This window comes from Battus philenor, unplaced genomic scaffold (assembly GCF_028537555.1).
Source record: "Battus philenor isolate CCGP_79_NKW_IND1 unplaced genomic scaffold, ilBatPhil1.0.hap1 SCAF_26, whole genome shotgun sequence".
Classification (NCBI taxonomy): Eukaryota; Metazoa; Arthropoda; class Insecta; order Lepidoptera; family Papilionidae; genus Battus; species Battus philenor.
This window is the reverse complement of record NW_027181689.1, coordinates 4,556,831-4,576,315: the sequence shown is the minus strand read 5'-3', so window position 1 is coordinate 4,576,315 and position 19,485 is coordinate 4,556,831. Positions and strand designations below refer to the sequence as shown.

The following is a 19,485-nucleotide window of genomic DNA, read 5'->3' as shown; positions in this document are numbered from 1 at the left end:
AGCCGAGATCAACTTAAGAAATAAAGTTTATTCAGTCTCATCAGCGGAATCTTCTGTTCTGCATCCGACGCAGTAAATCCTTGAGTGTTGCTGACAAATAAATTTACGATATTTGAAACATTTTGTTGGCACTTTTTTGTCGTCCTTTCTAGGACATGATGAACAGCGCCCGCGCTTAGCTTAGCTTATAAACTTCATAGAGCCGTTTTTTTGTTGTCGCTGGTACAGCACGTAGTTGTATGCGACGTTTTTGGTGATCTTCCACAAGTGCCGCAGCTATTTTCTTCAAGAAAATCCGTCTTGAATATGTCAAAGTCTTCTCAATATTAGCTTTGTGTATGACAAATGCCAGATATGTTTATACTCCAGGTAAATGTAAAATAATATTTTGTGCTCGGGTCCTTACTGCGTTCGATGGTGGTACTTTACACCATTTCACTTTCGGGCCATTTCTCTGACTATTTCGAGATAAAAAATGATTATCTTCCGTCTTCCGATGTCTTGGATATGTTCAAACTCCTCAATTTCGCTTTCTGAATTATGAGCACTATCAATTACAGTATCGTTTAAAGTTTCGTCTTGCGAATCCGAAGCAGCAACATCTTGCTCTTCATCAAGCACTTCATCCAGCCATTGCAATACTTGTTTGTCGTTAGGCATTTCAATTAAAAAAAAAAAAGAAAAAGCATAGAAAAAACTCAAAAATACATAAAGAAATCATACCGTATCAAAATACACACATACAAAGATAAATAGTAAACAATATACTAATATAAACACAAAAAAAATCACAAAGTAAAAACTTACCTTCGCCAAAAAATGTAACGTAACTGGGCGCATGGGGTCAGCTCTCTAAAGGACAGCGATGCATGCACATGCGATAATGTTCTGGATGTGACTAATTCGCGTACCCTGGGTGGAGTGAGGAAGCTAGAAAGAACGTTAGTACGCTCTGAAGACTGTAAGCCATAATTTTTTGAATTTCAAGTGGCCCTGACCCCATGCGCCTAATTAAGGGTTAAGAGTGATCGCTTTATACAAGTTTATTGGAAATAGGCGTAAAAGATTTTTAGTGATTTATGAGCTTTACATTCACCTTAGAGCTTTTATACCTATATCCCTAATGTACAAGAAATATTAATTGAATGTTGGGGGTTACAGCACTAGGCTGCTATATTTCTAGCATCGTTTCCGAGCGCGTGTAAAAGACAAACATTAACACTACAAGTTTTTACTAAGTTACTTCAGCTAGATGTACAAGTGTGCAGTAGGAAACTAATATCGCGTGACAAATCACCCGGCGCACAACACGAGCCACCTCTCCCATAAAACCGTACACCGTGATTCAATAAGATCCCCACTAGTCGTTCTCGGAATCTATGCCGCGGTAGGTCTGAAACCTAAACAAATATTGACGCGGTCCGAGCTCGCCGTGTAATATGTATTAAACACAATCGTACACACGTTTTTCTGTGTGTACACGCGTGCGCCTGTAGTGAAAGTCACACCGTAGGACGATTAGAAAGCTGGCTACCGTCTTTATTTGAATCATGATAGGGTAAGCAGGGGGAATAAATCATTTTCCCAATTATCTTGCCTCATAGTTAAGAAAACGAGATGATATATTTTTATTTATTTATCCAAGAGTCCTTCAATTGATCAACGGAGAGAGTTATGTTCGAAACTTCGGTACGACATGGAATCAGAATGAAGATATCCATAGAAGAACCAGTCACCGACGTAGCTCAAAATATTGCCCGTCTAAAGTGGCAGTAGGCGTAACACATAGCTCGTAAATCCGACGACCACGGGGTTTGAAAGATTCTCGAGTGGCGACCACGACCCGGGAGACGCGCAGTTATTAGGCCTCCCACTAGTTAAGCGTTTGTTTAATTGATAATTTAATTTATCTTTACATTAAAGGTGATGAATAAACGAAGCCACCTGTGACCATTCGTGCATTATTTCTGGAGGTTGTTTCATTATTTATTTTAGTAACCAGTTGTATTTGTGCACTTTTAAAAGTGTGAAATGTAATGTTCACACAATATATTTTTTTAAAGAAAGCCCACCATGACTTATTATTTATATAAGTCTGACATATTATATCTACTTTATTTGTAATATGAATGACATAAAATTGATGCGTATCGTTAATATGTAGTCACAGAGTTTCACATGTATAGGAGAAAGACGCGAAAAAAAATGTCACCTGATATATAAACCTAAACGATACATACTAATAGTAATAAATATAATGTCATACTAACACCAGTACTTCCATAGGCTGTCTATTGCAGACCTCTCTCATAGAACGCGGAGCTTTATGAACTATAAATGTATCTTTACGTGTCGATATCTTAGTAAGAGTTTATTCAGGCAGATTTGATAATTAAAAAATAGCCCGCTTACGTCGTTTTTATTGGATGTGCCTCGTTACTCATTTTCCTTGGGACGGCACGTACGCGAAAAGGTGAGTCAGGACATTGAGCTTTAAGTACGTTCGATAAACATCTTATCTTACGTATCACGAAGCACGTATTCTTGTCAGGAGTACACTAGTTCCCGGAACCAGTACCGGTGTGTTCGCAGCTATATATGAATAAAAATATTTTTTTTAATGTAGACATAACATACGTTACGATTTCGCGGACGCGTACGTTATGAGAAACGAGTAACTAAGTAAGAATGAGCTAATGGAATTATTTTAGTTACCGATTGGGCAAGATTTCGGCTCTTTCACAACTAAGTCGTAGATCTACTTCTTCAATTTGTATGTATTTCCATTACCTGATCCCACTAACTGCGTTGGGCGATCTCTGAGTCCCGAGCCATTCAATCTACTTTAATGAGTCTCTCTTCAGCGTTGCGCGTGTGAGTTCAAAGTGATGTCCATGTTCCTTCACGAACACTTGTCTGAACATTTCATAGAAAGTACAGTCTAGTGACTTACATATCGACGTCACGAGTTGAGACCCAAGAGAATCTGCGAGTTTGGATACAGAATAGAAGATTGGTGCCAAGCGCTATCTGCGTCCTACTATCTTTAATCCTTGAAGGGTATATGTCACTAAGATTAATAGTGACCTTGTCTCACGGAAAGTATTACATCAATACTAAAAAAAAAACAATTATCTTTTATAATCTGTTAAATGATGTACTGATAACACATCATGATTGTAAATGGCGAGCGAAATATAAAATTATAAATTGATACATATAAAGTAATACATCACTAAGTACATTTAATGAATATTTTTTATTTCATTTTTTATTTAATACAGTAATGTAACGATTACAATAGATAATGATTGATACTACACACTATAAAAGTACGGTGATGCACAAGGTTTTATATCGAACAAATTATTATGCAGCATTACATCTGTGCTGGTCGCTGTGAGTCATAAGATAACAGCTTGTTCTTAAGCTAATAACTTTAGTAACTAGACTCAAATCAATTTGAGAACAACGTAAAAATGTTTAGTGCAGTTGTCCCTGACAGATCATTTTTTTTTTAAAAGATCATAATGGATTATGTGTAAATAAATATGACCCTTTTAATTAATATAATATATGCAGACATGTTTTAATATCAAACGCCGAAAATAACGTGCTAATAAAAAGATAACGTAGAAAGGAAAAATAAAGAGTCTTTGTGACATTTTTAGTTTTAAATCATCAGGAAATATTTATATAATGACTTCTTAGATTTACACGAATGTTACACATGGTTAAAACTAATTTTTAACTGTTTACATGTGTGCCGCTGTGGTATATAGGCTACAACTGAAGTGTTGGATCAAGAATAATAATTAACAAGTTTAGAGGCACACTTATGATATACACACGTCTATCATTTCAGTCGTATCGTTTAGTTATAATTTTGATATTATTTACTATCATTAGGCGGTAAGGTGTTGACATGTAGTTTGTATGTTACACGAATAATGACAGAAGGCGTATGCCTTTAAAACAGACGCTCAACATTTTGATGCTGAAGGAAAAACTTTATTAGATATTAGCAACATTAGTAGCTGTGCCTGTAAAACCGAAACACGCATTCAAATTTAAAAAAAAAATTATACAAACCTAGTAAGGATTACATTTTATATTGACGTCAAGGTGAGTTTATCAAGTATTCTTATAATAAATGCCTTAGATCTGATAAGAACGGGAGAAAAAAAACTCTCCGTGATTATTTTTTTTCTAAATACGTAAAATAATTTTTAAATTGCCTGGAGTCAAATACATCGTTTCCAAAATGTGTTACATTCTAAGAACTCATTTAGAGTGTAAAGGTAGCAAAAGGCGGTTTTTGAAAATTATCTGGGATCCAAGTGTAAAATCGTATAAAATATTGCCCGTAAAAAGGTTCAGTAACGCGATGAAGTCGAGTTTTAGGTAGTTAGGCTTTCTTTGAGAATAAGATGCCGTGATAAATATGCAATTAAACCTGATATAAAATCATGATAATAATACAATAAATATTATCCAATATAAAAAACCACACACGTGCCTCGCTTATAAAACTTTATTACGAATGAAGCTAAAAACAATAAAGTAATTGAAGTGTTTTAATAAATAATTCAAATCGAAACATTCGAAGGGACTTTAGATAAAGCGTTATAAAAATCTCTACCTGGGAGGCCCCGGTTCGAGCCCCGGCCGGACGTGAAGTCACATTTACGTGTTTGCGGTCTCGTAAAATTACGTGTTTTTTGCGGTTTGTAGCAGAGAAAATATTATTTGTTCAATAAATGATAAAATCCGATACCGTGAATTATCTACAGGTCAGTTTATCCAGATTACAGTTATGTAGGGATCGGTAAATTAATACGTGAGGTACAAAATACTTTTTTAAAAATTCAGAATTAAAACTATTAAAAAGAGTTATCGAATATAAAGATGAGTGAGCGTGCCAAAGACAATTTGATGCTGGCCAGGGATTACGAAATACACCACCGTAGCACCTCGTAAGTCTTGAATCTGATAATGCCAGGACATAGAAACAGAAAACGATTCACACATTGTTGAGACACATTTAAGATTGACACCTGCTACATTTTGGGAAACATCCTTTCATCCGTAGGACGTTTATAGCTAAACATTGACATTCTCCAAAGATTTCCAATAAAACCGGCTGGATGCGGCCTGAATCCGCCTTTTTCCGACAATTTTAACAAGGTGATCTGTATACTTTGTGGGCGGGCGTCCTAGGTTGCGCTTGGTGGTCCGTGGTCCCTACTTCAAAATTTGAAGGCCCCGGTGGCCATCTGATCCACACTAAATAGTCTGTCCACTGTCAATTCAACTTGCCAATCTACTGGACTATATGTCGACATAGCATTGAGGAGAGCCGTGGACCTCTGAAGGTATCCGCACTTTAATTCGTTTAGGGAAGTTGTCATTTCTGATTCAAAATTGTAGAGAAAACCCAAGCATTGCCTGTTGAGCCAAGAAGAGGGTAACGCACTGAATTTTGGGTGAGCATTCCCAAAAATAAAAGAATATGGTTAATAAAAGTTAATATTTAACACCGACAAAATATTCATAATAATTGAGTGCATAAAAGATTTTCCTTAGAAATTCTGTGAAAACACAAAACCTTATAGCAAAACTTATTGTCCTTATAAATGTCAAGACACGTTAGCGTGAGGCCATATGTATGAGATTACTATAATTTAAACAAAAAACAAAGAAGGCTTTTTAGAGGCCGGAGTGATTGATGACCCGCAGAGCTCCAAACACTTGACAGGTACACCCTGCAAAGCAATTACCATCTTTATCGCCTACAAAAACCACCGTCCGGCCGCCGGAACCTGTTTGACTTGTATACGTGTCTATATCGTTTATAGTGGTGTAGTGGTTCCGTGAGAAATTTTAATATTATGTTAACAATAAACACAACTACTAAATCAAATCATTAGGAAGGAGGGTTAAATAAAAACATTAAGAGATTACAAATATGGTTACAGTATGGTACATATGTAACTATATCAATTTTAATTAAAAGTAAATAATTTAATTATTAGATAAAATTAAACACATGTGAATAATAAAAAGGAAAATCACAGCCGTACCCTAAAAAGATTTATAGATAATTGATAATACACAACAGTAAAAGCTAGAAGTTGAAGCGGAATATTTTAAATAAACATCTATTAAAATAAATTAAAGTAAATCAATGAACAGTGGCCAACTGGCATAGTTCATCGCATTCGCAAGTAAAATTGGCAGTTGGCAGAGCACATAGCGCGCAGAACAGATAGCCGCTGGAACCTTAAGGTTCTGGAGGATTACGTACAGGCAAGCGCAGTATAGGAGAGACAACTTTATTATGGTCGCCGGAAGACGTGCTGGCCGCTTCATATAGGTTCTATTAATAATCTATGAGGTAGGCCTATGTGTAACAGTAGACGTCTTACGGTTCAGCTGTATATTGTTAAGGAATATTAATTAAATAAGTAATATATGATTGTCATAAAATAGTATAATCAATCGGAATAACATACAAATAAAATAAAGAATTTAATAAAATATCTAAAACCTTTTTTGATTTAAATCGGAAAATTTTTTAAATTTAGAATGACTGGTCAGATTTTATTTTACTTTTAAAAGCGATATCAAGACAGTTATTTATATAGTACAGTAAAGGGTTCATGGTCAGACCAAAAAGGACGGAGACAAAAAATTTATTAGACAGATGGGTACCATGTGATTTGGCTGAGAAAAACGTTTGCAGCATAATATATTAATGTGCATACACGATGCAAAAACTTAATTAATCCTTAGTATGTGTTTTGTACCGACATCATTTATGTTACGACATATAAGATTGCATTGATTTTAAACAAATTTTAAGAAATATTTTTGCAGAATTCCGTGTCAAATTCCATATAGAATTAAATTTTATTTTTTTAAATGTTCCTAAATGCGATAATTTAGGCTTAGTATGTTATTAAAAAATCATGTTATAGTATTAACGATTTTTGAGTTTTTAGTTGATCAAAATGCGTTGAATTTGGTTTATTGACTCATTCATGGTTGACATTATAATTAACAAATTAAAATTTTCAAGATTTGATTTAAAAAAAGGAACTGTTTAGTTTCGTGTAGACTGTAGTTCCTCAGCGCATCAGTATTCCGAGCTGGTAGCTTACTAATTATAATGTTAAAATAATTTTCGATTCAAAAGTGTAAATGCCTACTTGAATAATGAAAGTTATTTTTAACTTTTGATTTTTTTGTTACTGAAAATAAATCTTGTTTTAAGAGTTTAAATATAAAATAGAATTTATAAACACATATCTATTTATATTAGCCAGAATATAGAGCATTTAGAACACAATGATATGAATAGGATACTGTAACATCAAAGGTATTGTGGTAAGGCGTCATTCACACCGCGCGCTCGTAACTTGCGCCAGCTCATGCCGTAAGTGTAAAAAGCTCGTTAATCTCCTAACGACGACGGTCTAATTGTGAACGCATATCAAGTTCCAATTAGATGCTGGATATAATGACATAAAACAGCGTGCATCACGACAGGTAGGCCGAGACTGGTTGTGAGTCGCGAATTGTGAGCGCGACAGAGACGGAGACGCTTATCACGGGACAGAGTAAGAGTGACGGCAAACGTAATACGTCTACATTAAAGACAATAGGACATTTAAGTCGAAACTTTAAAAGTATTTTTGTTATGATTGTGATTAGATAATCTATAGTTGACGATAAAAATATAAAAGATATTATTTACGATTCGATAATAATACTTGGAAAGAATTAGTATGAGATAATCGACAAGGATAATCTTAACTAGATAATGATCGAAAGTAACAAAAAAGGTTTTCTTGCAATGTCAACAATTTTTACGGATAGTCCCCTTACAGGGTCCTGGATTGCTTTTTAAAATAAGATTGACGCCTTTACTGTTAGCTATTGCCAAATAAAAACATATTGTTAAAGTCGTACGGAAACGCTTAATAAAGTTTGCTTTCAACCGGTTTCATTGGAAATCGATGGAGGGAGCCCAATGTCCAGCAATAAAACATTCTCCTAAAACGTAAGCTACAAATGTTCATCATCTCATGTTAACCGATAGAAGCTCATTGCAAGGCAAAGGCCTCCCCAAAAGTTGTCACAATGACTGGTCGGAACTTAACTATGTTGTCTATCCACAGAGTGTCCCCCGCCTATTCATTAAGTGATATGTGTTGATATGATGTGCAAAACACAAAATAATTACTAATGTTTATAAAACAGTCACACGGTTTAGCCAACTGGCAAACATTTGTATTATAAAATTTACGGACTAGAAGATTCTCAGACTTTTTCCAGAACGTTCCCGTTTCATAATTCTCTCATATTTTTGACAAGTTATCCGTAAATGACGTTTTAAAAGCTATATTAAAATTTATATCATACTGGCTCTATAAATTTAGAGCCATTATCTATTTGAGCATATATTAAAAATAAATTGGGGCGTTTCGCCCATCAATCAAACGGTACAGTAAGTGGATTTCAGCGAATCATGCAGCAGAGTTGTCATTCGCTAAAATAAAATTTTGAAATTTATTTCACTTTTTAATAATTTGAAGGCTTATACTTAAATAGAGGCGCAAATATTTTTTTTCCATTGGAAATATTTATAAGTTGCAATGGCTTGACATAAAGTTATTTTGTTTTTGCATATGATAGGAGGTAAAACTTTATTTTTAAGATTACTCATAGAATAGTCTCTAATGATCCTGCAACCCTGGTGGTTGTGGACTTTCGAGCTTAAATATGTGAAATGTCTGTGATCTGACAAAATAACCTTCTTACAATGCTGTTGAGTGAATACTATTACTATTCCTCCAAATGAGAATATTTGGGGGCAAACACATATACTTATTTTTATAATAATTAGTCCAAAAGCGCGACCGGAAAGTATTTCATATATTTAAATTCTTAGCATCTCTTTTTGTCAAAACGGATATGATACAAGAGCGCCATGGATTCTTTGCTCGACATAATTTTTTTTGTATCCTTACTGATAAAAATGTATTGCACTCAACGTCCATTCGTGCCTTCGTTGGTTTTCTAGAACTTTTTATTTGATTCTTGTTCATGTCGTTAGGTCATTGTTTTGTTTAGTAACATTAATAGTTTCGATTCACAAGTTATACCCATTAGCGCCTAAACCTCTTCTTAACAATCTCTGCTAAAAGTTCACACGGGAACTTTGGCTTAAAACATTGCATTAGTTGTTCTACCAGAGGCCGCTGTCTTACGTCAATTGGCTGATTTGCTGCTTGGACTATCACTCAAGCCGGCTCAAAAATATTAGTGGAAATTTTTTTTTTTAAATTAAATGAGACATAAATAACATCGATACATTTATTGTTTCCTATTACACACCAATTCAATAGTTTGAGTATGATTAAAATATTTTTGATCTAATGTTCTGCCAACAATAAAGAATAATTTAATGTATTTGATTAAGTATGTTATAAGAAGTAAGACGTCGACGTATTTATTTCATTTCATGAACAATTTTCTTTATCATAGTAATGTACATTTGATTGAAATGACGATGTCATTTCAGCCGGATGTCTACTGCTGGATAGGCCTTCCTTCTTGATTTCCAATACGACCGGTAGAAAAAGGCCTCCATCCAGCTACTTCCTACGACCAGCGAACGGAGATCTTCATTCCAGAATCATCAATTCTTAGCTGCCATCTGTGCTGTGCGCTAAATGACCTGCTCACTGCAAACACACGTTAATCTGCTAATCCGTCGAGTTATCTCGGTAACATTCGTTCGTCTAGGAGGTGTCGCTTCCTGATGACTGAAGGTCGTGGCAAAAAAATCAGTCTGTTTATTGAGGCAAAATTAAAAGATCGAACTGCCACTGGCACAAAATAGCAAAATAAATCCATGAAAATAAGTAATTGTGCAAAATAATTTACCGCCAGGAAATTAATCGTTTCGTGGATTACGTGTTAAATTAATCAAATTAAAATTTCGGTTGCTGATGGTAATGAACAACATGCATCATATAATGAACTTATGAATTAATATTATAGTTCAAATTCAAAATGGAATATCGTGATGATGATTATTTATCAATAATTATTATACCAACGCTCTATACGTAGTCCCGGACAGATTATTGTCCGCGGCTTTAATTTAAATTTTAAAAATAAACAACGATCGAACTTTTATGAGTTATGGGTTAATTTGTTTTGAATATCATATTACTATACCGAAGAACTAAACATTTGTTATTTATGGAATGAATTAAGGAGATTTAAGATTAAGTCATCGTCTTAAGGTGTGTAAAGTATTTAATAAATTTTGTTTGCCTGTCTTCATTTACAGCTACACTGGAATTTAAGTTGCAAGCGACTTAAGACACTGGAACTGAGATCCGTTTTATCACTAGATTGAAAAGTTGTCATCTTTTTAGTTTGATAGGTCGCTTGTTTAGCATACTAACTTTTATGGGATTACAAGGAAACTTATACAGTTTACTTATCTAATTATCATCATTGCAGCCGTACGACGTCCACTGTCAGACATGAGCCTCCGCTCTAGATTTACAATAGAGCCGGCAGAAAGCGGCTTGTATGTAGGCGTCTCCTGGCGACAAGTTAGTCAGTCACCTTGTCGACAGAAGACGTTCTACGCTTCGCTAACATCCCTACCGCTTCTGAAATCATTGAAGCTGGTGGAAAAAATGCAAGCTGCTTGAAAGTCATATTGAACGAAGTTCCGCATACTTTTAATATTTATTATATTTATATATGTATATATCTTGTATGACTTTGTCAATGCATCCTATATATGCCATAAAAATGTTGAATCAGTTTTTTCGATGTAAGATTTTGATCGTCGATCATTTTAACACAATCTAAATCGTGCTAAAAACCGAAACTTATGATGGCCTCTCATTGCGTATGTCGCCTATTATTGTATAACTAGTTTTGAAGATTCCTCAAAATGTTAAAAGTAAAATAAGTAAAAAGCTTCGAGAAGTGCACAGCTTGGGTCGAGCTGCGCCAAGAACTCGCCATCAAAGTGGGGAACGACTCACTGTCAACCTTCGTTAGAACGATAATGGAGAACGAGACGTCATGAAGAGCTGTATTATTGAGAGGGAGATTTGGACATTGGAGGAGGTTTTACTACGCTCTCCTTAAATCACACTAATAAGGCATTGTCAGCGGGTAAGGGATGATTTGCTGCACCTATGCGCTAACCTTGATGTTAATCTTGAGCCTTTCTGCTCGCGTCTTTATAATAACGGATCAGGAGCTATAGTTCAACATTAAAGCATGGAGATGTAAAGTCAATGCTATTGAAACTATGGATATGCTTTCTTGAAGTTTTGACAAAAGGCGACAAGAAAAAACGTAGCGTTTTAACCGATAGAAGTCCGTCATAACTCAATAAAACGGTGGAACTATGTGCCTTGAAAAATATTCTACGTTTATACGAACATAAAATTACAAAGAAAATAATAAAATTATTCTATTATGGCACATAGACTAACCATGGAATTACAGATTGTACCAATCCAAGAAAATTATAAGCTTTACCGTTTATTGATGCAACACTTAGCGTGTTCAATTTAGAGCTGCAGATTTTTTTTAAATTAATGTTTTTAAGTAAAAGGCACAACGATTTAAAGTTTTGTTAATTTTAATGTAAATGTAGCCAATTTCCTTAAAATGCACTCAGAAGCATGATTAACCTCGAAATCGTTTTATTAAATACGCAAAACATTTGGAAAAAAATGTTACTGAAGTTCATGGGTGATCAATACAAACAAATATCGTTCTTTGCACTCACAAACACATTATGAGACGCAAAGAAAAAACTTCTTAAGACAAAGAAGTTTGAGATTGGAATCGTATAAATGGCATAGTTGCTGACTGTGTAGCAGTTGCATTATACTTTTTTCCTGGTCCGGTACCGAGCTCGGGTCGTGGCGAACTGATCAGATTAGAGTCCGTAACCGGTTCTCAAAAACATCCCGAGGAAAAAAAAATAGGAAAAAAACGACACTAATAACAACAAATAACGAGGCGTTCGACCGAGATTCTGTAGAGATGCACTATTATCGATAAATTTGTACGATAAATTGTCGATATTAGAGTTTCTTGTTCATTAAATTTATGTTAATTAAAATCATTATCATCATATATACCGATAGAGATCCATTGCAAGGCATAGATTTGCCTCAAAAGACGCCACGTTGCGCTTTCCGTATCCAGCGACTACCCACGGTTTCATTAATATAATATTACTTTAATTGGCAATAAGTATGCCATATAGCACGCAGAATAGATGGTCACTGTGGCCTAAAGATTCTGTAGTGAATATCACAGACCAGCCAGAGCAACTTAGAACGTTTATTTGCCTAATCATCAGCATGCCGCTTACAATCGTTCTTTTTGGGAAATTTCTAGTGGATGCCTGTATCTAGTGGACGTCATGCGGCTAAAATAAAAATAATGAGGGTGATAATAGAAAAACCAGTGAGTTCGTCGGAGACCAAAATTAAAGTGAAACTTTTAAGTTATAACAATGTAGGTTTTAGCACGATTGCGTCGAAAAATCATTTCAGCGTTAAAAGTAATTGATGAGAATAAACTCGTATATAACCCACAAGTAAACATATGATATATGTGTGTCTTGTCGCATTACCTGACCTTTCAGATTTTAAAAGATGTTGTTACGACGAATATAAGAACGTTTAAAGACCGTTTTATTGTTAGGTGAGTAATCACTATAATATTATTGTGTTGATAAGGCTGATATTGTTTTTTCAAAATTGTTTAATTAAATACTTTAAAAAATTTAGGGATTATTAACTTATTTACATCATAAACGTGTATTTTTTCTTCGTCAATGTCGCATATATTAAGGCAGTCATGTTTGGCATTTAAACCAAATACATTTATTTAATTTTATTAGAGAGTAATTATACATTGCTTAGACGCAATAATGATTTGTCACTTTCGTTCTCTCTATTGGTAACTGAATTCATCCGTAACCTTAAAGAAATTGAGTTAAACTTTTTACCCGTGTCAAAATTGTAAGAAACTATATGCATCCCACGTTTAAAGTATTGCCATACTGCATAAAATTGTGCTGGGATATGATTTTTATTCAATTTTACACTAAAATAAATACAATCGGTGACATGGAGACTTTTTGCATATTTATAAGCTATCTTTTTGGATATATAAATTTCCGAAAATGTTTATAAAATTTTATCGATATTTTATCCGAAACAATAACGTCCTTAGTCTAAGGTGGAGTCGAATGAAATTATACGAAAATATTGTAAGGATAGTGACAGATGATTATAAGCTGGCGATAAAACACACATAATTCTCACGTAATGGTCGCGAGGCGAGCTCTGGCATTAAGTCCCGGTGATAATTCCCACCTTGTCGTAGTTTCACAGAAATCAATTTAACATCACTACAGACAACGATTTATATAGAGTACGGATTGTAGAGCATAAGGATAAAAGTGCAGTTAAACATTACACGTGTTCTCGTTTTTAATTTTTTCTCTTCTTTATTTATGGAATTTAAAATCGGTATTAAAATATCCTAATCAATATAAATCATATCTTCTATCTATCATCTTGTTAATGTCATCGGAAGACGCTGGATGCAGGGCCGAGTCCAACTGTTTTTTTTTTTTAATCTATGAGGGAGGTTTATGACCAATAGTGAACATGTTATGGTTGAAATGACGATGTTTACATATTATGTAAAATATACAATAACATTTTAGTTCACAAAATCTTAATATTTATTAATTAAAGAAATATGTGTTACTATATGTACCTTCGTTATTGTACTGAACCACGGATGGTTTTAAATACCCAAAATGCTTATTAGTAAATATTGACATCGACAAAGAACCAAACACAAATCAGTACCCATAACAGTTTAAACTAGTCATTCAACTTGTCATACAAGATCGATAATTGGGTATCCGAGCATGAACTATACCTGTCATATTCGATATAAGCAACATTTAATATAGTTAAATAGATCATCTTATTTTTTTGTTACGACATTATTGTGTAAGGATCGGTACAAAAACGTCATGATCACGCTAAAATAGTGTCGAAATTTAAATGATCGGGTAACTTAAGAAAACATTTTTTTAATCATAGTGATAGCAGCTGATTAGAAACCTGAAATGGTGGAGGGCAAGCCACATAGCGAGTAAATTTGGTGACGGCAGAAGCATTAAGGTTCTGGCGAAAAAACGACGGACCTACAAGTGCAGTGTGAAATGTCCATCCAAAAGGTGAACGACACACAACCTCGTTAAGATCATCGGAAACCCAGGATGCAGGCTGTTTAAAAATCTTATTGCAAATTTATGGAGGTGGCATACCTCCAGCAGTGGACATCCTACTGTAGAAACGATAATGATGATGCAACAGTTTGTCTTAATTTAATTCATCAGTATTACTACAAATGAGATAATTTATGGAATGAACTTATTAAAAAAAAACCTATCATATATGGTAAAAATAGGAACTAATCAGTATTGCATAAATACAAAATACTTACCAAAAACAGGACTTAAGTCAGATTTCACCGACAATTTCCCCGAATAAGGTTCGCCCGACTTTTCCTGAAACAAAATAAAATTATTTATTAAAACCATTACATAAAATATAAGCAAGATAAAGTTTAAAAAAACCACTGTCATGGAGCAGTCAAAATACATTTCACAAAAAATAACGAAGGGCCCACAATCAGTCGACCCTATCAACTAATTCATTCTTCTATACGACTTTTTGCTCCGGACAATATCAAACTACGATAATGGACATAACAAATCGGAATGTTTCCGCTTTCATTAATCCCAATAACCGAATTTCCTCCGTCTACAATGTTACGAACCCAATCGCCCGTTGGAAATCTCGACACCTTAATGATATCCGAGGGGGGCTATTCTGTAACTTTTGTTAGTATCCACTTATACTGTAAAGAATATTATGTTAATACTTTGAAAATAATGAGCATCTTGTCTTAGTAAACTTTGAGATTTTGCTACAGTTATATTTATTTCTTGTATATAGATATACTAGACAGTTTTTTTTTTGTAATTTTAACATTTCGTTAAATATGCAATTTAATCAGTTGTTTGTATTATAATATATTCCTTTGTATAATAATTTTTTTAGACTTTATTAATTTTGTTCATAACATAATGCTGAAGAAGATACATTTAATGATTGGAAGTGGTGAAGGTATAGCACTCTTGCTGTCAATTAATGCGCGGTAAATACCCTGTCTAGAGTGTAATAGTTGTCAGAAATAATAAATTATTTATATATTAATAAAACGCTTTTTCAAACTTGCAAAAAATACTTATTAAAATTCATTTTTGTTTACTATCTGTCGCTGCAGACGTTGTACAGATAATTGGCAAAAAATAAATCAATGTACCGTATTTCCGAGTGATCACTTTATACACAGTGATTGGATAGGTGTAAAAGTTTTAAAGGTTTTTGCAGGCAGATGTACTACGAAATAAATGTATTAACAAATGAAACATAGTACAAGTTGAATATAGTACAGTCTGGTAGGTAAGGTTGCTTCCATCTTCAGACTTGTAGGTACAGTATTCCATTAAGAAGTAACCGAACATACGCGTAATCCATTCAAATCCTTCCCAGGGACAGTATCGATCGGGATGAATTTACATTCAATAGAGCCTCGGCTGCCAAGCAGCTTATGTTATAAGGAGACAACTAAAATGTTAAGTTGGCGCGTTGAATCTTTGGTAGAGTGCGTTTTATTAATACAGATTAAAAACTTAACTCTTTCAATAGGGTTTTTTGTACCTATCCAACAAATTATACTACTACTGTACTATTTCAACGTAGACATATTCAAATTATTCAACACCAATCTGATTATAGGTTATTTAGAGTAATAGAAAGAGAATTGAAAGACTCAGTTACTTTTGTTAGTATCTGGAATACCACACTTTATATTTTATCTCTCTTTTTTCACTTTATTATTTTCAGATTAAATAATAATAAGACACAATAAAAATGAGAAAGCCATTTAATTTTTTACATATATTATAAAGTTATGCTGTCAATATCATAAAAATACATTAAGTTATCTCCATATTTCTCAAAAAATCTGTCATCGATCACTTGCCAGTCAATAGAAACAAATAGAACAAAAAGCACTAAATTGTGCATAACAATGTTACAATAAAAATGCATGAGTGGTCATAGGAAGATATTGAGGTAAAGTAATTCTCATTTTTTATGAGTCGACGTTGTTTCAGCCCATAGACGCCAACTCTCCCCCAAACTCCCCAAAGATATATGTGAGGAATATACCATAATTGCCACACTTGCCCATCCTTTGCCTACTTATTTGTGAACAATTCTATATAATTAACGTGCAAAGTTTGTATCTCAGGAATCGAACCCGTGGCCTACTATTGCAAGTCTCAATCCTCTACCACTGCTCTTAAAAGAAAAAAAAGGCTTGAAAGAGTACTCTCTTTTAACTAAATAATTTTAATGTTTATTCACATATTCCAAAATTAATTACACCTACAAATAAAAAATACTAATAGCAAATCTTCCTTTTATTATTTGTAATGTGTAGAATAGACCCCAAATACTTAGCAGCTACTATAGCGAAGGGGTCGTAATTGGATGAGCCCGAATCAGTTTACCCCACTCGGACACTTATACCAAATCAAGGATAACGAGTATCCCCAATGTATTAGTGAAACCACCTGTGTATCCACGCAATAACGGAGAGAGAAAAAACAGTTTTATTCTTTATTTACGTCAACCATGAAGCAATAAAACTGCGGAGCAAGATCGTTAGCAGTTATGATATAAGCTTTATCGATTAAGAATAAGTGGTTATTGACACATGAACTACTCATCTGTCTTTTAAGCTATTTACGTCAACACCTATTATAAACGTTTCCGTATTAAATTCCTAATTTTCGATCGATAACTAAATCAATGTATAAATATATTACACTATATATACTATTTTCTTTAATACAATGTTGATGGCAGCAATAACGGAATGTTTTTTAACATCCATACTCAAAAACTACTGTCGTCATAAAGAATAAAAACGTTAAGTAATTATTCCGACTGCAGAAACCTTGGGACTCCCCTAACTAATGGTGCAGGGCAGATTGGTTGAAGGTTACGTAACTGTCGGACCGTCGATCCAAGAATAATCTAGAACTTATCCGATAATTTTCTTTACTGTTTGAGTGCATTGGATCTAGTCAAGTTATAACAAAATATATTAATAAGTAATTTAAATACGTTTACAGCAATATCATAGTACTATATAGAAATATTGCAGTAATTTTTACATGACACTGTTAAAAAAATATACCGCATGTAAATGCATCTTTATATTACATAAACATTGTTTTACATAGAAATGTGCGACTAACAGAGGGCTATTTTAACACTGTTAGACTGACTTTTCTAAGTGTAAATGCTATATTTCTGATATTAATATATGTAATAACACGAAGTTATTAAATCGGTCATAACACGCAATTTGCGACTAATATAGACAATGTAGCGGCATAATTACGCACACCGTTAAACAGGTACGGCTGAGGTAACTTGTTCTTAACTTGATGTGCAATAATCGCACGTCAACAATGTATACTCTAACATTGTCTGTACGAGTTTTGCTTTGTTTTTGATCTTATCAACCAAACCGCAGACGACAGCTGGAGCTTTTTTTTTAATTAATGAAAATGATCGGGCCTCGCAGGTATCATGGACTTACAACGTGCGGTTTACGGCAATAAAACAGGTACGAGTATAAGGATGTTGGTGACTACCGAAATGCGTCCCAATTTACTTGCAAATCGTACAGGATGATTGATTATAGGTGTCAAAGCATGTGGTTGAATCTACAGCTTATTTGTCAGCAAAATGCTCTAAAGCTTTAACACATATTTCGGATAACCCTGTATAAACTGAACACTGTAAAATATGTTACGATAATTTAATTTTTCTATTGGAATGCAACATGTCACTATCTTTTGGTAGCACTAAACATGTTGTGAATGGATTTTGAAAACATTGTTTATTACCCGTTATCATTCTGTAGTGATTATTTTTGAAACCATGGGATATAACCATACCATGTAAGCTGTACTATAATTATGCATTGTTTGCAAAAGAGAAAGAGACGAGAAGATAAATTCACAGGTTTTTATACTTATAACCAATCACTCTCGTCGAACAAGAGACACCCTCTGGCTATGTAACAGTGTCCATCATGCGGTGGTAGCAATATCACGTCGAAGAGACTCGAGATGCGATCGCAAGATTAATCGATGTGGCCAATGCAGAAACCACCGCACACATACTGGCGTACAACTTAAGGATGGCAATATACAGTAGGACATGGTCGCACGAACAACATTTTCAATAACTGAACATTTATAGGGCGTCGTTAAAACAAACAATACATCAATGATTTAAGTAAAAATAATTATAAAAATTAGTTGATTTCAACCGTGTACCATTTAAGTCAGTAAATACTTTAAAAGACATTGACAACATTGTAACATGCAAAAAGGTAAGCAAAGAATTAATTCGAAAATATTAAACGTAATTGTAAAAACAAAGGCTGGAATATAAATCCTAATAATAAAAAAAAAACCTATCATCATGTATAGTATAAAAAAGGTTGTGTTTATATAACATTAATATTTCAGACGTGTCAAATAAAATACTAAATATTTTAACTAACTTTTTGAAGCCGTTTTACACAGTGAACTTTTATCTTTTACTACTGCGTTTGTTAGGAGATAATGAAAACAAAAAACATACACCGTACTCATTATATTAAATCTTTAAAGCGCTATAAATTGTACTAAAGGATAAAATACATAGCACTGGAAATACTAAGGCAGAATGCCTTTTCACTTAGATCTGTGAATAGCCGCATATACCGTCAATGTATTGTTCCATGTTTCGCTCGGAATAAAGTGGCCCTATAGTGCTTAAGAATGAAGAGCTAACTTGATGGGGGCGAAAAGAGAAAAAACATCCAACACGGAATTGATTGTGAACTACGCAAAACAAAAATTTTCTCAATAGATAATCACCGAAACGTTGACTTTGTTTAAACATTCTATATGAAATTGGCTGACCAATCTTCATCATCATCAGACGTCCATTGATGCAAATTGGCCTCGCTCATAGATTTACAATAGGACCGGTTGGAACCGATCTGCACCTGGCGTCTTCCGACTACCTTATCTAATAGCGGCGTGAAATTTTCCCGCGCTGTCAACGCTATATTTTATGGTAAAGACAAATAACATGACGACACAATCACTATCATCCCAGGAAGCCAAAAAGCCAGCTATTGGAATATAAGAGCTGCCTTTTCTATTGTATTATACATAACCTAGAGCAGCCA

General features: G+C 34.1%; 1 protein-coding gene across 3 annotated transcripts in view; it reads right to left on the bottom strand.

Moving 5' to 3' along the window:
- Positions 1-19,485, bottom strand: part of pan (pangolin) — a 204,652-nt gene that overhangs the window by 98,864 nt on the left and 86,303 nt on the right. For all 3 annotated transcript variants that reach the window (XM_068768720.1, XM_068768722.1, XM_068768721.1), the window contains exon 3: positions 14,596-14,659. In XM_068768720.1, coding sequence (XP_068624821.1) covers positions 14,596-14,659 — 64 coding nt within the window. The remainder of the gene's footprint in view (positions 1-14,595; positions 14,660-19,485) is intronic.